This window comes from Dipteris shenzhenensis, chromosome 16 (genome assembly GCF_047967505.1).
Source record: "Dipteris shenzhenensis isolate YYH24624 ecotype China chromosome 16, Dip_SZ_1.0, whole genome shotgun sequence".
Classification (NCBI taxonomy): domain Eukaryota; kingdom Viridiplantae; phylum Streptophyta; class Polypodiopsida; order Gleicheniales; family Dipteridaceae; genus Dipteris; species Dipteris shenzhenensis.
Window position 1 is genome coordinate 5,583,801 of NC_141611.1, and position 16,154 is coordinate 5,599,954.

At 42.3% G+C, this 16,154-nt stretch overlaps 1 protein-coding gene across 2 annotated transcripts in view; it reads right to left on the reverse strand.

The window, feature by feature from the left end:
- Window positions 1–16,154, reverse strand: part of LOC147892453 (Zincin-like metalloproteases family protein) — a 159,135-nt gene that overhangs the window by 116,943 nt on the left and 26,038 nt on the right. For both annotated transcript variants that reach the window (XR_015542351.1, XM_087387413.1), the window contains exons 5-7: window positions 4,336–4,474; window positions 4,148–4,202; window positions 3,637–3,865 (exon numbers count right to left, since the gene is read on the reverse strand). Coding sequence is in view for 1 of the 2 variants with exons in the window: in XM_087387413.1 (XP_087243539.1) it covers window positions 3,637–3,865; window positions 4,148–4,202; window positions 4,336–4,474 (423 nt within the window). In the remaining variant the exon portion in view is untranslated. The remainder of the gene's footprint in view (window positions 1–3,636; window positions 3,866–4,147; window positions 4,203–4,335; window positions 4,475–16,154) is intronic.

Here is a 16,154-nt window from a genome sequence, read left to right on the forward strand (position 1 = left end):
TCAATGTTACCCTTCAATAAACGATTGGTAGTTAGCATAAGAATTCCAAAGAGATATCGCATATTCCTTGAAGCCTACTCTGAAGCCTTTCAATTCAGATCAATTACTTGAAAGGGAGAGGGTGTTTCTATGTCATCTTTTATTGAATACCAAAGTCGAAACTCAAACAAAGTTAGCCAACAGAACTTGTTCGCCCATGTGTCATATGATGTAACTAAAAACCAAGCTGTAGCCCTGTTTCAAAGGGAAGAAAAAAAACTCTACTTACATGTGCTCATTGAACATGGTTTGATGTGATGAGATGTCCACCTTAATTGATGGTGAGATTGATATGTTTGATTAGCGTGAATATGAATCAACATGCCTATGATGTTTTTAGCATGCAAAATAATCAATACTAATCCATAAGTAGTTTGTAAAAGGGGATAGCATTTGGAGGAACAAGAGCCATTTCCAAACACAAGATGAGCTAGATCATAGTCTTGAATGTGCACAGGTCTACAAGAATCACAGGGGTACTACAAGACAACTAGAGTACATGGTGAGGATCAATCCTCCTCATATACCATAAGACAAGTATTCAAATTGATGCCAACACACTTAGCCTAACGTAGGCTGATTTTGCTTTCCCCAAAAAGACACTACTATCCACCCTACTTCCTCCCAGCCTATAGCCGTTAAAGACACTTCTGGCCAAATACCGAACCAAAGACGCCTATCATTTCTGACTTGCATTGATGTCGAAAGAATTCATGACCTCCTACCTTTAGTGCCTTCACTATTGACACAATTCACAAGTGAAGCCAATTCACTCATGGCTACGTTGTTGATTGAATCACACCTACACCTTGGCAGTCACTAGCCTTGCCTCCTTAGCTTTTACCATTGACATAAGTGCAGCAAAAAATAGTCGAGGGGTTTAGGTGGACACAAAAGTAGTGCTTTGCCGTAGCAAAGAAAATAGTATAGAAATTTGCAAGCTAATAGGAGCCATATTCAAAGGTAGAGTCTCCAATGGGCCCCACATGAGACAGTATGTTCTTTAATTGCTTCTGCATTTAGTTACCTTTCATCTCTTAGTTATGATCATTTCAGTTCAGTGTGCTCTTAAGTCCAATTTTACTATTCCATCTTGAGTTGAATTCATGTATTTATGAAGCAACCCTCAAATTCAAGCAATCTCATTCCATATTTAAGTCTTGTCATTAACTTCAAACTTATGGGTTATAACAAATAGCTAGCCTTCAGCTATCATGGATTGTAATGGTTTTCAGCTACTTTGACAAATAATACTATTTATGTGATATGGCTCCCCCATGGGAAAATGCATCCCTTCTTATTTGCTTCTATATGAGAGCAAGCTACCCAAGCAAATATCGTTGCTAACCTAGCTTCTCTTTCATGAAAATCTCCTAGTTTGCAAGAGAATGGGAACTATGGGAGTTATGAATGGGAGCTACAGGAGCCCTAGCCAAATGCATGCATTGTCCACAGCAAGTGGAAAGTCCAAGTCATTGCCTTTGAATTGGCTCAAAAGCTGATTCGAACTTGTATTGAGGGGATCATCAAACTATGACACGGCTTTACATAAGTTCCCTTTTGTGTAACATTGTGTGGATGTATGAATGTTGTAAAAGAACCTTCCGTCATAACCTCTTGTGAATCCAACAGGCTTGGTTATGAAGCGGTACAACCCCTCAAATCACCAACAACCACAATCTGAATGTCCAGCTCAATTGCCACGTGGAAGGGCCATTTTGGACCAATAATTTTTCAGATCCCGCTGTTCTTGGATCACTCAGCTTCTCCTGGATGTTTTACAAAGCACCCACAAACTTTAGATTGTGCTTTCCAAAAGCTCATGCCCTAGACCATTTTTGGAGTCACTCAGTCCTATGGAATGTCAAGCGTGATCTACAGTGTTGCCTTATTGGAATCTCAGAATGCTGACTGGGACAACTAGGATATACACCAAGGTGTTTGCAAGAAAAGCACAGCCATTGAACATGGCCCAAGATCAATGAGAGGCCTGTTAAGACATGGACTTGAAAATTCTTTCCTCCACAACATGTGACATATTGAGTGGCATGGATCTCCCGCCTTGGTTGCTCATCAGCTCGGCTATTTCTTTTTTTTCTCTTGTTCCTTGCTTTGATCACCTCAGCCAAAAAATATCCAGCTGAGAAATAGTTCCTCCTCCTCACGTTGCTTTGGCCCATTGGGCAAAAATTTGTGCAAGGTAGAATTTGATTTAGGCCAGCTCTAATGCAACTATATGTCCTGTTTGATTGTTCTATTGCATAACAAGAATTTCTTTCAACTTTGCATAGTATTTTCCCCTTCTCACATTTCTTTTGCCCACTAGGCCAAGATTTGTTCGAAGGAGGTTTTCTTTGAGGACATCTCCATCGCAGCCCTCTCCTCTCTGTCTTTGCTCGTTAAATAGCAAGGATCTTTCTTTGACCACACAAAATGCTCATCCGCTGAATGCCACATGAGTAGAGATGGGCACAAGGGTCACGGAGCTCTTTATCTGAACGACTCTTGGCTGTTCCTTATGCTAGACAAGTTGTAAAACTACAGCTGTGTGCAGACCAGCATTCTAGAACTTGTCTGGCACGTATTTTGTCACTTGTATGTTCTAAAAGATTTAAAGAATCGCTGATATGTTCTGGTTGATCCATTCTTCTTAGTGAGGTTGAAAGATTCCAACTGGAAGTGATGAAAGAGAGCGCACGCAATTTTGAGTTACTTGAAGCTGCACGAATTAATGATGAAGTGCAAGGGGAAATGTTAAAGCAGTTAGACCTAGCTTGAAGCAGGTGCAATTCCTGGCTCCAAGAAGGGGAAGCTGTGCTTGAAGCAGTGAAACATATTCCTTGTAGCTGCTTGCTGAAAGGGGCGTGTTGGAACGTGAAGTCAGTATCGCATCATGACTAGCCAGTTAATTTAGTTAGTTATGTTATACTACTAATATGAATCGATACTAGTCTGAAAGGGCATATAGGTTGTTGAAAAACCGCATTTGATGTGATGTGTCATATACAGCATCTAACATATCCTGTTACTCCCAATTCACAGTTTGTCTCTTTGTTTATTGCCTATATATTTGTCTGATCCCTTCCATCTACAATGGTTTCTGCCATCAGCAACATTCATTGTAGCATGTTGCAAATTGTCTCTTGAGTGATGATAAGAGACAGGACTGCTTTCTCATCCGCAATATAATCATCAGATGACGACTTTCTTCCATGTACTTGATGTGCGAGTAACAACAGTACCAAGTTGGCAGGACAAATCCCAAATGCGGAAGAAGGAAAGGACAAAGAAGAATAAAGCATTTTTAATGACGACACTAATCAGCAAAACTTGTCAAAGAACAAAAATCAGAAGTGCATGTATGTAGCAAAACATTTCAATCACAATTTTCAGCAGAGAGGCATAACGCTCCACTTGTCACTAGCAGAGAATGGGCACTTCTGTTCTTAACGTCTCCTCTAATTTACACAGTCATTATTCAAAATCCTAACCTTCTCAATATCGACTTAAGGACCAGCAATAACAATCAACCAGGGACTTGCTCAAAACATATCAAGCTCTACTTAAATACTTAAAATCACTGAAACATTCCTATACCTCTCTATCTCTGGCCCATTTGAGAATCGAGGATAAATTGTCAGCATCTGTTCTCACCCGGACACCAGATTCAAAACCTTTCATTTGCTTGTCTCCCTTTAGAAGGGCTGATATGGTGCCATCTTTAGATCGGAAGATTGGCTTTACCATATGCTGTATGCACTTAGGAATTTTCGAAGCAGGAAAAATGTCAACATGACCTGGATCTCTCAAAATGTTGCCAACAAACCTGGCATGGAATATAACACCATTGCAATCAAGCTATAAATTAGCATTCCCAGCACCTCAGCTATAAAAGGGGGGAGGGGGGCAAGCATACCAATGTGCATGCGCACACACACACGCACACACACGCACACAGTTGGGGAAGGACCAAGCAGAGAGTGTATAGCAGTGATTTCCATATCCAAACCTACAAGCTAGACAACAAACAAAACTATCTCTACCAGCTTAAATTTTCATTCTGCTATTATTGACAAGTTGAAAATCCCAAAGGTAATAGCTAGCTTACTCTCTGCCAAGTTCAGTAATCTTTAGGTTGAGTTTGTGAACACGCTCTAGATTTTCTGCAAAGCGATGTGACCTATGCATCAAAAATTTTGCTTCCAACCAATGACAGTCATTCTAAAATTGCAGCCACCAGCCACTTCTGAACTTAAAAAATCTTCAATCCTAGCCAGCTACAGATTTAATACTAACCTTCAGGAAGATGGATTCCACCTCTTTCAAACTCCACTCTAAGTGTCCGTGCTGCTCGCTTTGCTTCCTCAGTAGTCAAGGTATCTGATAGCTCTACCTTGACGATAGCATTATAGAGTATAACATTTATGTTCAACCTCTGCAAAATATCACATATTTGCAAGCAGATTCACCTTATCTCTAGATAAAGACATACTTCCTTCAACTTATTGCTCAGCACAAAGGCGAGGTGTAATTTTGAGAGTCCAGAACCCAGATGAGCCGCCTTGCTCCCGAAGCAGCAGTTTCCAACAGACCATAACAAGTAATGACATAAAGAAAGTTACCTGACTAAACCAACTACCCTCATACAAATTACACACAAAAGAAATTTCTCCTCAGGCATACCTTTCAACAGGCAATGACAGAAACTAGTGCAAGATGAGAGCAGTACGTTATCAAACGTAGCATCACCGATTTAAACAATAAATACACCAATTCCCCCACTTATGAGTGCACATCACATTCGTAGAAGTATTTAAACTTTAATTTTCATGTTATACACTGAATATAGCCAACCATGGTAAACTCATATGACTACTTACAAGGCAAAAGCACACTCAACTGAAATGCAGCTAACATAAAGCACAAGGTAAATCGATTAAACCCATCCAAAAGCAATGATTAGAACATATTTCTACCACTACAAATTTTCATGCTGATGTGCCTACAAATTTTCACATCTCTTTGAGAAATAGGAGGTTGTCTGTCGTTTTGACTATCTCTTACCAAGCAATTCCCAAGCAGTCTAGCAATCGAATCAGCAGAAACAGCCCTGGAAGAGGTGAAAAACAACAAAAACAATTTCCTCCTGGCACCCTTTTGGCCCCTAGCAGTCCAATCCTGAAAGGCGAAATGGATATGGTACCAATCTGGCACCCTGGAATCCTGCAACAAAAATTTCGTCCAGTTTTGGAGGCCCAAAGCAACTCAAACAGATGCGAATTTCTGAAAGCGATCTATCTGGTGACCCTGGAGTGGATCTCGAACGGCGAAACCAGGTCTGGCAGCCTTGAAAAGCCTCTAGCAGGTGCGACTCAGCAAATCCTCCCGCTTGGAAGCAAATCGAGTTGCTTGGAAGCTCCAAATTGCCTGGAAAAGTGCGATTTCGATAGGCGCCTGGCTTGGAAGGCTCCTAGAAGAAGTGTGAATCAGATTTGGGGCTCTGGGAAGACATGAACAACAGGCATGCAGCAAAAACGAACTACTCGGGAGGCTCCTAACACAAAAACGAATTCATTTTTTAGCTTCTAGTAGCCCTGGCAACCCACCGACAGCCCACAGACTGCCCTGGTACTAGGTAGTCGAAAATCAGCAAGGCAATGTGATAGAATAGCCCTCGAACACTTTCCCACCCTGTAACTTGCCTCTCATTCCCAGAAACAAGCCTCAAAGAGAATTTTGACTTTTTGCCTTGTCCAACAAGCCAGCTTGCCAAATGTGGCTCCTCGTGCTATTTTTAGCTAAAGGGATTTTTACCCCTCTCTAATCTTCAGTCCCTTGCCTTGGCCCATGGAATTAATTGCACCGAAGTGTCCTTTGAATTGTTTTAATCAGTTGGAGGCTAGGGCAGTCACCGTAAATTCCTAAAGCTTAGAAATTCACGTCCCCATGATGGACTCCCCTCTTGAAACACAGCAAACATCCTCGTTTGCTGGTTCAAAAGCAGCAAGTACAGAAATCAGAAAAATCAAACTACTAAGTGGCGGACTCTGCAAAGATTACAGGTACCTGTTCAAATATGTACTTGAAAAATAAAAATCAGGAAATATATAACACATATGGCTCAGTAGACTCTAGATAACCAGCCATATAGCAGATATATATATATGAGCAGAAACTTACAGTGACTAGTACACTAATCCAAAAGTCTCATGGTAGATATGCCGTGAGCAAGCGGTACCTCGGGTGGGACAAATAATGTCACCAAACGACCTCTAGATATCAAGAGTGGTATGAACCAAGGGAGTGGAGCTGCTACCCTCTTGAGCATTAGGCAATGCTCTAGAGGCACACTCTGCTGAGCCTGAATGAGCCCCAACCAAAGTCGGCTCAAGTTGAAAAGTAGAAACTGAGGTGAATCTGCCAGTTCACCCTCCTCCACCATCACATCGGGTGGGACAAATAGTGTCACCAAACGACCTCTAGATATCAAGAGTGGTATGAACCAAGGGAGTGGAGCTGCTACCCCTCTAATGCTCTAGAGGCACACTCTACTGAGCCTGAATGAGCCCCGACCGAAGTCGGCTCAAGTTGAAAAGTAGAGTACTAAGGTGAATCTGCCAGTTCACCCTCCTCCACCATCACATCCAAATAGCGACAACGAAACTCTACCACTGTGTGCCAATAACAGTTCTTTAATCAAGATCTCGTCTTGTTCCTCTGTTTTTGGTTGTTCCTCATGAGGCACATACTTTGGCACATCCTCTGCTTTCACTGCACAATTCTCTTAGCAAGAGAGACCGTGATATTCCTAGTCCCAACATCGTCCAGAACAACCACAGGTCTCACCCCCTTGAGAAAGTTGGCAGTGTTCCGGCAACAGAACCACTAGCCTTCGAGAAATCCAAAGGGGAGTGAACACATAACAACCAGCAAATACCTAACTTTCAGCCATAAAGAAAAATATCCACAACACGCCAAATAATTCCAAACTCCTTACTTAGGAGCTAGATTGCCCCTATCTACACCAGACACCAAATTGGCCCTAAACTTAGCCCCCCTTTTCAGTATTTTTTTATCTTTTATTCAAAAGGCATAAAAAATACAGTAAAAGCACTCTCGTGTATCCAACCAAAAGTAGCCAACTGAATAATCCGTTCACAGGAACTTCTGTCCTGCTATGCAAATAGTTCCAGTTTCAAAAAGGCATCCCATGCTAGTGCAACATTCCATAGCTACCTTTCTTCCATATCTAGCTGATGAGTTCTAACCTGGCAACTCCAAAGGAGTCTTTGGCAAGAGAGAAAATCAGCCAAGCCTGTCCCGGCAGCTCCAAAGGATTCCTGGCAAGACAGTGGCCAACAAAACAGCCAACCCTAGCTGTTTCTGGATTACAGAAAGGTCACTTGCAGCAAGGCAAGAGACTCTAAGGTTCTAAGAGAACTGTAGAGCTTTAGGGAGGCAAATAACTGATCAAAGGGCTCTAGAAACCCTGGAACAGCAGCAAGCAAGTAGGCAAATTGATCTGGAATTCCTGGAAGAGGTGAAAAACAACAAAAACGATTTCCTCTTGGCACTCTTCTCGCCCCTAGCAGTCCAATCCTGAAAGGCAAATGGATCTGGTACCAATCTGGCACCCCGGAAGCCTGCAATAAAGATTTCGGCCAGTTTTGGAGGCTTGAAGCAACTCAAACAGGTGCGAATTTTTGAAAATGACCTACCTGGTGACCCTGGAGTGGATCTAGAACAGCGAAATCAAGTTCGGCAGCCCAAAGCCTCTGGCAGATGTGACTCAGCAAATCCTCTTTCCTGGAAGCAAATGGAAGCTCCTAACTGCCTGGAAAGTGAGATTTTGATAGGCGCCTGGCCTGGAAGGCTCCTAGAAGAAATGTGAATCAAATCTGGGCTTTGGGAAGGCATGAACAGCAAGCATGTAGCAAAAACGAACTGCTTTGGAGGCTCCTGGCACAAAAACAAATTCTTTTTTGAGCTTCTAGCCCACCAACAACCCACAGACTGCCCTGGTAGTCAAAAATGAGCAAAGTGATGTGATAGAATAGCCCCGGAGCACTTTCCCACCCTGTGACTTGCCTCTCCCTATTCTTATGTGGTCCAGAAACAAGCCTCAAAGAAAATTTCTACTTTTTGCCTTGTCCCACAAGCCAGCTTGCAAAACGTGGCTCTTGGAGCTAATTTTAGCTAAAGGGGATTTTAGCCCTCTCTAACCTTCAGTCCCTTGCCTTGGCCCATGGAATTAATTGCACTGAAGTGTCCTTTGAACTGTTTTAATTAGTTGGAGTCTAGGGCAGTCACCATAAATTCCTAAAGCTTAGAAGTTCACATCCCCATGAAGCCACTACCAAGTGAACTTCAGCTTCAGCTGCTCCATGTTATATCAAGAATGGGGAGCACGCAACTTAGATACATGGCCCCTGAGTGCCCAAAGGAAAAGGTAAACTATTGTGAAGCTAACTATGGCTGTATTGTGTAACAAATTTATTTCTTACATTCAGATATGCCATTTGAATGGTGATACTCAATGTGTTAGATGTGAGTTTGTTAAAACATCAATATTTGGCCCAAATAATTTAATCCACGTGACTAGGTCAATCATGGAAATATAGGTGCCTATCTTATTTAATAATGGTTCAACTCACCACTCTATAAACTCTCGTTTTGTGCAAAATTTCCAACTCCCAACCGCAACAAGTGATCACATGAACATAATCAAATAGATTAGAGGGGGTGATTTGAAGAGTTGGGACCATGTCATCCCAAATATAGAGCTCCGAATGAAGTTGTAGAGCTTTTTTTTTCAATGAAAGACTAAGTAAGAAAAAAGCCCCAAAGTAAGTAACGAGAAGGAATTACTGAACACTTTGTTTAGTAACAACTCCAAAGACTTTTGGTAGAGATTTCTAGAGAGACGTCCCCTTCACCTCTCAAGTCTGGTATCATTATGCACGCACACTTTACGACATCCCAAATCAGCCAGTTCCTGACCTTTCACACATACTCGTCCGACTTCCTGTACACTCTTCACTAAGGGGGGTGTTAAGGACGTTGTTACTATCTCATCCATCCACAAGGCAGGGGATCCCATGAGCCCGGGGAATTACAAGACCATTATGATTGGGCATGTCATATCCAAGATTTATGCATCAGTGCTTGATTCTAAGGTCAGTTGATTCGAAGAGATGTGGGGACTTAGAGCATATGAACAAGTTGGATTCCAACATGATCATCATGGATCACATTCTCATGCTCAGATGTATTCATGAGAGGCGAGGGCACGGAGGCAGAGGGTTTATTGTTGCTTTCTGGATTCCCGCAAAGCCTTGATACAGTTTCGAAAGCCAGTCTCATCAGGCATTTGCAGGACTTGGGTTATGATCAGGAGATTATATGGGCTGTCATGGCACTTTATGAGAGTCTCAAGCAAAGTTTAAACAGGAACTCGATGAGAGATGAGATTTTCAATACGATTGGGATCAAACAAGGGTGTCCTCTACCACCCACCTTGTTTGGCCTCTACATTGATGAGCTTGAGACAGTCATGCAGACACTAGGGGCGGCTGGATGCTCTCTTGCTGGCAATCTGATTCAGATATTGCTATACGCAGATGATGTGGTACTCCTATCGTCCTTAGCAGAGGGCCTCTAAAGACACTTAAATGCACTAGAGTCTTTCTATGAGTCGCATGATCTGAAGGTCAACCTTGGTAAAACCAAGGTCATGATCTTCAATACATCTCGAGCCGCGATGCATCGGGAGCAGTTTGCTTTTGACGGGTCACTAGTCGAGATTGTCTCATCATACACATAGCTACACACATTCTGGACCTGGTTGCAACCGAATGAGCTCCCAGTGAAGCTCAGCTTCTACAGAGATCATTGCCTACATATCTCAGATGAGGGGTTTATTGACCCACCAGGATATAAATTGATTCCTTTACCCCACTCACTGAGGATCTCTATTGGGCAATTTGTGGTCTCTTCACAGACTCTGTATTGAGAGTGGTTGGGTAGAGGGTCTACCCAAGGAGAGACGCATATGCACTTTATGTGGCCTACACGAGGTTGAGTCAGAGAAACATTTTATCTTCAGATGCCCAGTATACTATGAGATTAGAGGGCGATTCTATTGTCTATTTAGAGATAGCTCCGGCTCGTTATCTCGATTTCTCTCTTTTTCAAATCACAGATGCCTAGCCACGTTCATTCACGAGGCAGTTAGACATTGTGAGTGCCTACTCCGATCTCAAAGACAGAAGGAGCGTACCTTGGTAGACTCTTCTCAGGGCATGATCATGAAGTTCTTCCAGCCGGACCACACAAACTCCCCTCCTACAGGCCCTAGGCATGATCGGGACCCAGAGCCACTAACACGGTAGCTCAGGCAAAGGGTGGTTGATGCACAGATTACGCTTTTAGGCATTCCCTCCATGTTCAAAGTGGGAGCGCGACCGACAAGCATCACTGTCACCCTTGTTAGACGTAGGGCTGTGACCAAGAGACAGCGTAGGATTGCATCCACAGGTAGCCGGCAGGACTCTATCTCTGATTTCATGCTATCGCTTCTCACCCTTGACAAGGGGGGACCACAATGACCTTGGAGCATATTTCACTTTGTATTTTGATGACAGTCGCTCTGATGATGATGTTGATGAAAGTGATGTTATAGATGATTATTATTATTTTTTATATGACTATGTAGCATGTAGTATTTTGCTTTTTGTATGAGTGTCGATGCTTGGTTAGTAGCTCCACCCTTTCAATTGGCTTGTATCAGGCTTCTCACAGTCTCATAGACCCATGGTCTTCCGAAGACTTTAATTAACTTTCTTTCTTTCATTCCCCAAGGTCTCAATGCGAACACTTTATGGGGACAACCCCATTAAACCAAATCCTCCATGAACCTAGGGAAATGTCCTCCGAGCTTGCGTCTAGGTACCAACCTGAAGTCAAGAAACATTGCTCCACATGACCAAAATTCTAACATGATCACATACAACATCCACAAGGATTTCCTCATCCCTAGATCTAGATGAACTGTCCCCAAAAATAGCCATTCAAAACCAAGGCATCCCCATCTAAATCTTATCGAAGCCCTAGGACCTGAAGCTCGATACCTGACCTCATAAAATCCCCAAGCCATCTAGGGCGATGATAAGGCATGCCATCTGTGAGAACCTAGTCCAAGGGTAAAGCCACATCAATCTGCACAATTCTTCTTTCACTCTCTCTCTGAGGTGAATTACCAACTGAATCTTACAATCATCTGGAACATTTTTGAGATCTTTCCAAGCGCCCATAGAGAAAGCGGACCCTCCCATTTAGACCACTACATGTAACCAGAAGCACCAAGAGGTCTACCATGATCATCATGTATGAAGTCATTCCACATGAGAGACCTCCTATCAATCTCTTCTTGTGAAGAGAGTGGGATTCTCCAAAGATTAATCCTAAAGCTATCCCAAACTTTCAAGATGGCAGCCATAAGATGGGAGGAAGGAATTGTAAAGAACCAGAATTCTCAACAATACAAATGTGTGAAATGCATGCAGAATTTGAATGCCAATTGGCCCTCCAATGAGGAACAAGTGCCCTCGTGAGAGTACTCGTTTCTCTTTCCAAGCACCATAAGGAAGCGGATCCTCCCATTTGGACCACTACATGTAACCAGAAGCACCAAGAGGTCTGCCATGATCATCAAGTATGAAGTCATTCCACATGAGAGACTCCCTATCAATCTCTTCTTGTATAGCGGATGGGATTCTCCAAAGATTAATCTTGAAGCTGCCCCAAACTTTCAGGATGACAGTCATAAGATGGAAGGAAGGAAGTGTAAAGAACAAGACTTCTTAACAATGCAAACGTATGCAGTGCATGCAGAATTTCAATGCCAATTGGCCCTCCAATGGGGAAAGAGCGTCCTCTAGAAACGCCTATAAATATGTATTTTATATAAATTATGTACATATATTGCATAAACACAATGCACACATACCTCAGATACAGACATACATAGTGAGCCCTCTGAAAATTCAAGAGACAACCTAAGTAGCCTACAGCCTACAGGTGACAAGTCACAAGCCCGTCTCATCGACTTTTGTGCCTAGCGTTTCGCCCAAGGCAACCACGTTTCGGCAAAACGTTTCTACTAGAAACGTTTCATTGCGTTTCAATGCCCCAAAACATGTTTTTTTGTCACACTGCATCTACCATTCAATGCACCTTATTGCACCCTTCCCTTCCTATTGCCCCTAGGACTTAGACACGTGGGTGCACATCTTTATTAATAAAATAAGTGTTACATGTCCAAATTTGATGTCGTCTGAAGCAGTGGCTCTAGTTCAACTAGTTCTATCTACTGAGATGATCCACCACAATAACAATTCGGTCGGTGTCCATCATAAATACAGATACATATTACACCATTGGCGTATAATATATAATAATGTTCTAATGTCTACTAATCATGATTTAGTGATTTCTCTTGTCATGACACTCCCTCCTGCTTGAATGGGCAGAAGTCCTCTTCTAGATCCTCTCTTGTCTCTTTTTCTTGCATACACTTTTCTCTTTTACTTCTGCATTTGCATCAGCTCTTCATAATCTGCAAACAGTCTTCTCTTGATAGTACACGATCTCTTTTGAATCAGAACTTAAATTTCATCTTTAAGTTCTAGTTCCTCCTGATGCTGAATATTCAAAATGCAAAAGTACCACTGCAATGTCTCTTCAACATCTCTTCATGTTCAGAATCCTCTTCTGAATACCAAGCTACTGAAATCTTTTCATAATAACCTGCTCAATAAGCTGAAACATATTCTCAAAAAATTGGTTAGTATTAAAAAGATTATCTCACCTAAATGTGTTTATGAACTAGGTAGACCTTGGCCATAGACGATTTTGTGATGGAGAACTGCTTAGCCTATATAAACTATAGATCATTAATCTCTTTTTCCAACTCTTCTATTTCAGCCCTATTCATCCTACAAGACGCTCTACATGGAGGAGAAGATCCTTTATTCTCTATCCATTCTCCATAATGAATATACATCTACTCTACATCCAATTCACAAAATATATGCACCAGTATTGGCTGAATGGATAGCATTTACTCTTGGTGCTATGTTCACCGCCGATTCCTAGGATGAGGAGGTAGAACCCTCACCCTCCTCCTTGGATGCTTTGCCTTTCCCTTTTACAGAATTGGTCTTGGCAATTTTTGCTAATAGAGTAGGATATTTATGATATGGATGCCCTGGCTTATGTTTCTTACACCCGAAACATTTACTCTCCTTAATCAGCTTTTTCTTCTCATGGTCAGTCATGGTATCCATCCAGGACGTGATTGGATGTTAACATTTTGTACAATAGCTAGAAATGCAACGCCTCATGCCCACTCTAAATTTGCAAATCTCATGGGGATGCAAAACTCAAAAGAGCTTCCCTCGTTGCCTTCTGTCCGTCGCACGTGCGACCCTTTCCCCTCCGTGTCTCCTCGTCCAACCAGATCTGCTTGCCTGTACGTTGCCTAGCGGACCTCTCTTCCTTGCGCTGCCCGCCCGTACTTTTTCGTACAGCACTTGCCGATTGTTGCCATCTCTCCGCCATTCAAACAACTCGCACGTGCTGTTGGTACGCTGTCCAGCCTGGTGCCCTCTTCCCCTACACAGCAGATCCTTCACCCCTCTCGCTCTTCACATCCCTGCACTAGATCGTGCCACTCTGATATCAAATGTGAAAAACCAAACTTCTCAACAATGCAAATGTGTGTAATGCATGCAGAATTCGAATGCCAATTGGCCCTCCAATGGGGGAAGAGCACCCTCGTGAGAGTACTTATTTCTCTTTTCGACCTGCGTGCAAGGTGGGAGAGAGACGGTGGATGAACGCAAGGTGAATAGAGAATGCTACATGAGATTCACAATGAAAGGTGATACCCCTTCATTAATGTCCCTTGAGATCACTCAAGTTCCATCTTCCTATTTACACCTACCGTTAGCCTATGACCCATGCATCTACCATTCAATGCACCTTAATGCACCCTTCCCTTCCTATTGCCTCTAGGACCTAGACACGTGGGTGCACATCTTTATTAATAAAATAAGTGTTACATGTCCAAATTTGATGCCATCTCAAGTAGTGGCTCCAGCTCAACTAGTTCTATCTACTGAGATGATCCACCGCCATAACAATTCGGTCAGTGTCCATCATAAATACAAATACGTGTTATACAATTGGCATATAATATATAATAATGTTCTAATGTCTACTAATCATAGATTAGTGTGCTGCGCACCGAGGTAAAGATCCACCTAGTATTGTCCATTCAATCACCACCCTAAAGGGGGAGCAGGACTGTATGCAACAAATAAAGAAATTCTCCCTAACTACAACTTTGCAAAGCAAGGCCTTACACAACAAATTTGGATCAACGATATTAAGGCCCCCTTCTTGTGTGGGGAGAATCAAGATGTCCCAAGCCACACTGGCTCTGATATCTATAAGAAACGCCTTGTCAACCTATTGAGCTGATTGATGCATTCCTTAGAGTGGCATCAGTAAGAACAATTTAACCAAGCTGTTGCCAGTAGTACCTGGATAACGACTACCGCTCTTGATGCAAGATCAAGTCTAGCTAAACTCCAAAAAAAGAGTTTTCTCCTGATAATCTCCAACACAAGGGCAAACTATTGCAACGGAAAGCTACCCACACCGACTTGGCATCCCAAATATCTGACAAGGACACTTCTCTAAATCCAAGTGAAGCCAAAATCAGCCACCCAATTTGGAGTGTCCTCATCACTAATTCAAAAGCCATTGAGTTTATTCCAATTGATATGTGCATCTCATATAGAAAAAAAAATACAAGGCTTTCCTGAAAGATGTTAGAGTCTAGAAAGTGGCATCCAAGTAAACAGTTGTGTCATCAGCAAGCTTATTGTCCACGATCTCCTCAACCTGGCTCGGGGGAAGCCTCAGCCCAATAATGTCAACCTGAGATCTCAAAAAGATACTCATGGCTTTAGCCACAAATAAGTGCAATACAGCAGCAAGAGAACACGCATGTCAGATTAATCTAAACATCTAAAATCTCTCTCTAATGACTGCTCTAATAAGCACTTGGCTATGGGTTGATCTGTATAGGGAAGAGACGCCTCTGATCCAAGCATCTAAAAAACCAAAGCGTAGAAGGTACCCTCCAAGAAATCCCAATCTCCTCTTTCATAGGCTTTCTTGAAATCCAAGAGAAGAATGGCTAAACCCTAGCCACTTACATAGCCCACACTGAGGTCCCAAAAGGGAAAAATGTTATCAAAAATGGTTCTGCCATGCACAAAACCCATTTCATATCATGAATAAGATCTAGAAGACGAGAAAAGACTGATAAGTTTTTATAAAAAGAACCCAAAAGAGTGATTCGCCTCCATTAGGCAATCAAAATTTGCACCCCCTCCTTCGGAATAAGACGAATGAGACCCTCTGTAAGTGAATCAGACACAGCACCAGAGTCCCAAATGCCCTATAGGGGAAAAGTGACATGGTACCCAATCATGTTCCAAAAACAAATGAAGGCGAAGGGGATCAAACCATCTGAGCCAATTTACTTGCCCTTATGAAGAGCAAAAGCGCTGTCCTAAATTCTAAATTGGTAAAAGGTGCTTCAAGTGAGACTCTCATATCTGGTTTCATCAATTCTAGAATAGCTTCCAAAGTCTCTATTTGGCATCATCTCTGGCAAGCGTTTCAAAATCTGCAGAAAAAAAAAGGGGAGGCATAGAAATCACAAGCAATATGTAAGATGACATCAGGATTTGACTGTGAAACCATGTCAAAGTCAGCATATATCTAGATGAATCTAGGAACATGCCCAAACTCATTCTCTAAAAACACAACACATAGTACAGTCTCAATATGATTGTCACTCATAAGATTGATAACCATAAACTCCATCACACGTAGTAGGGACTAGCTACTATGACATCCCCACTGATGTCATCAACGTCCAACAGTGGGTGTAGACAATAGTATAAACATCTGCTCTCACACATACAAATCCCCACACCCACACATGCTTGAGCATCCATTTATACAAAGGTCGTCAG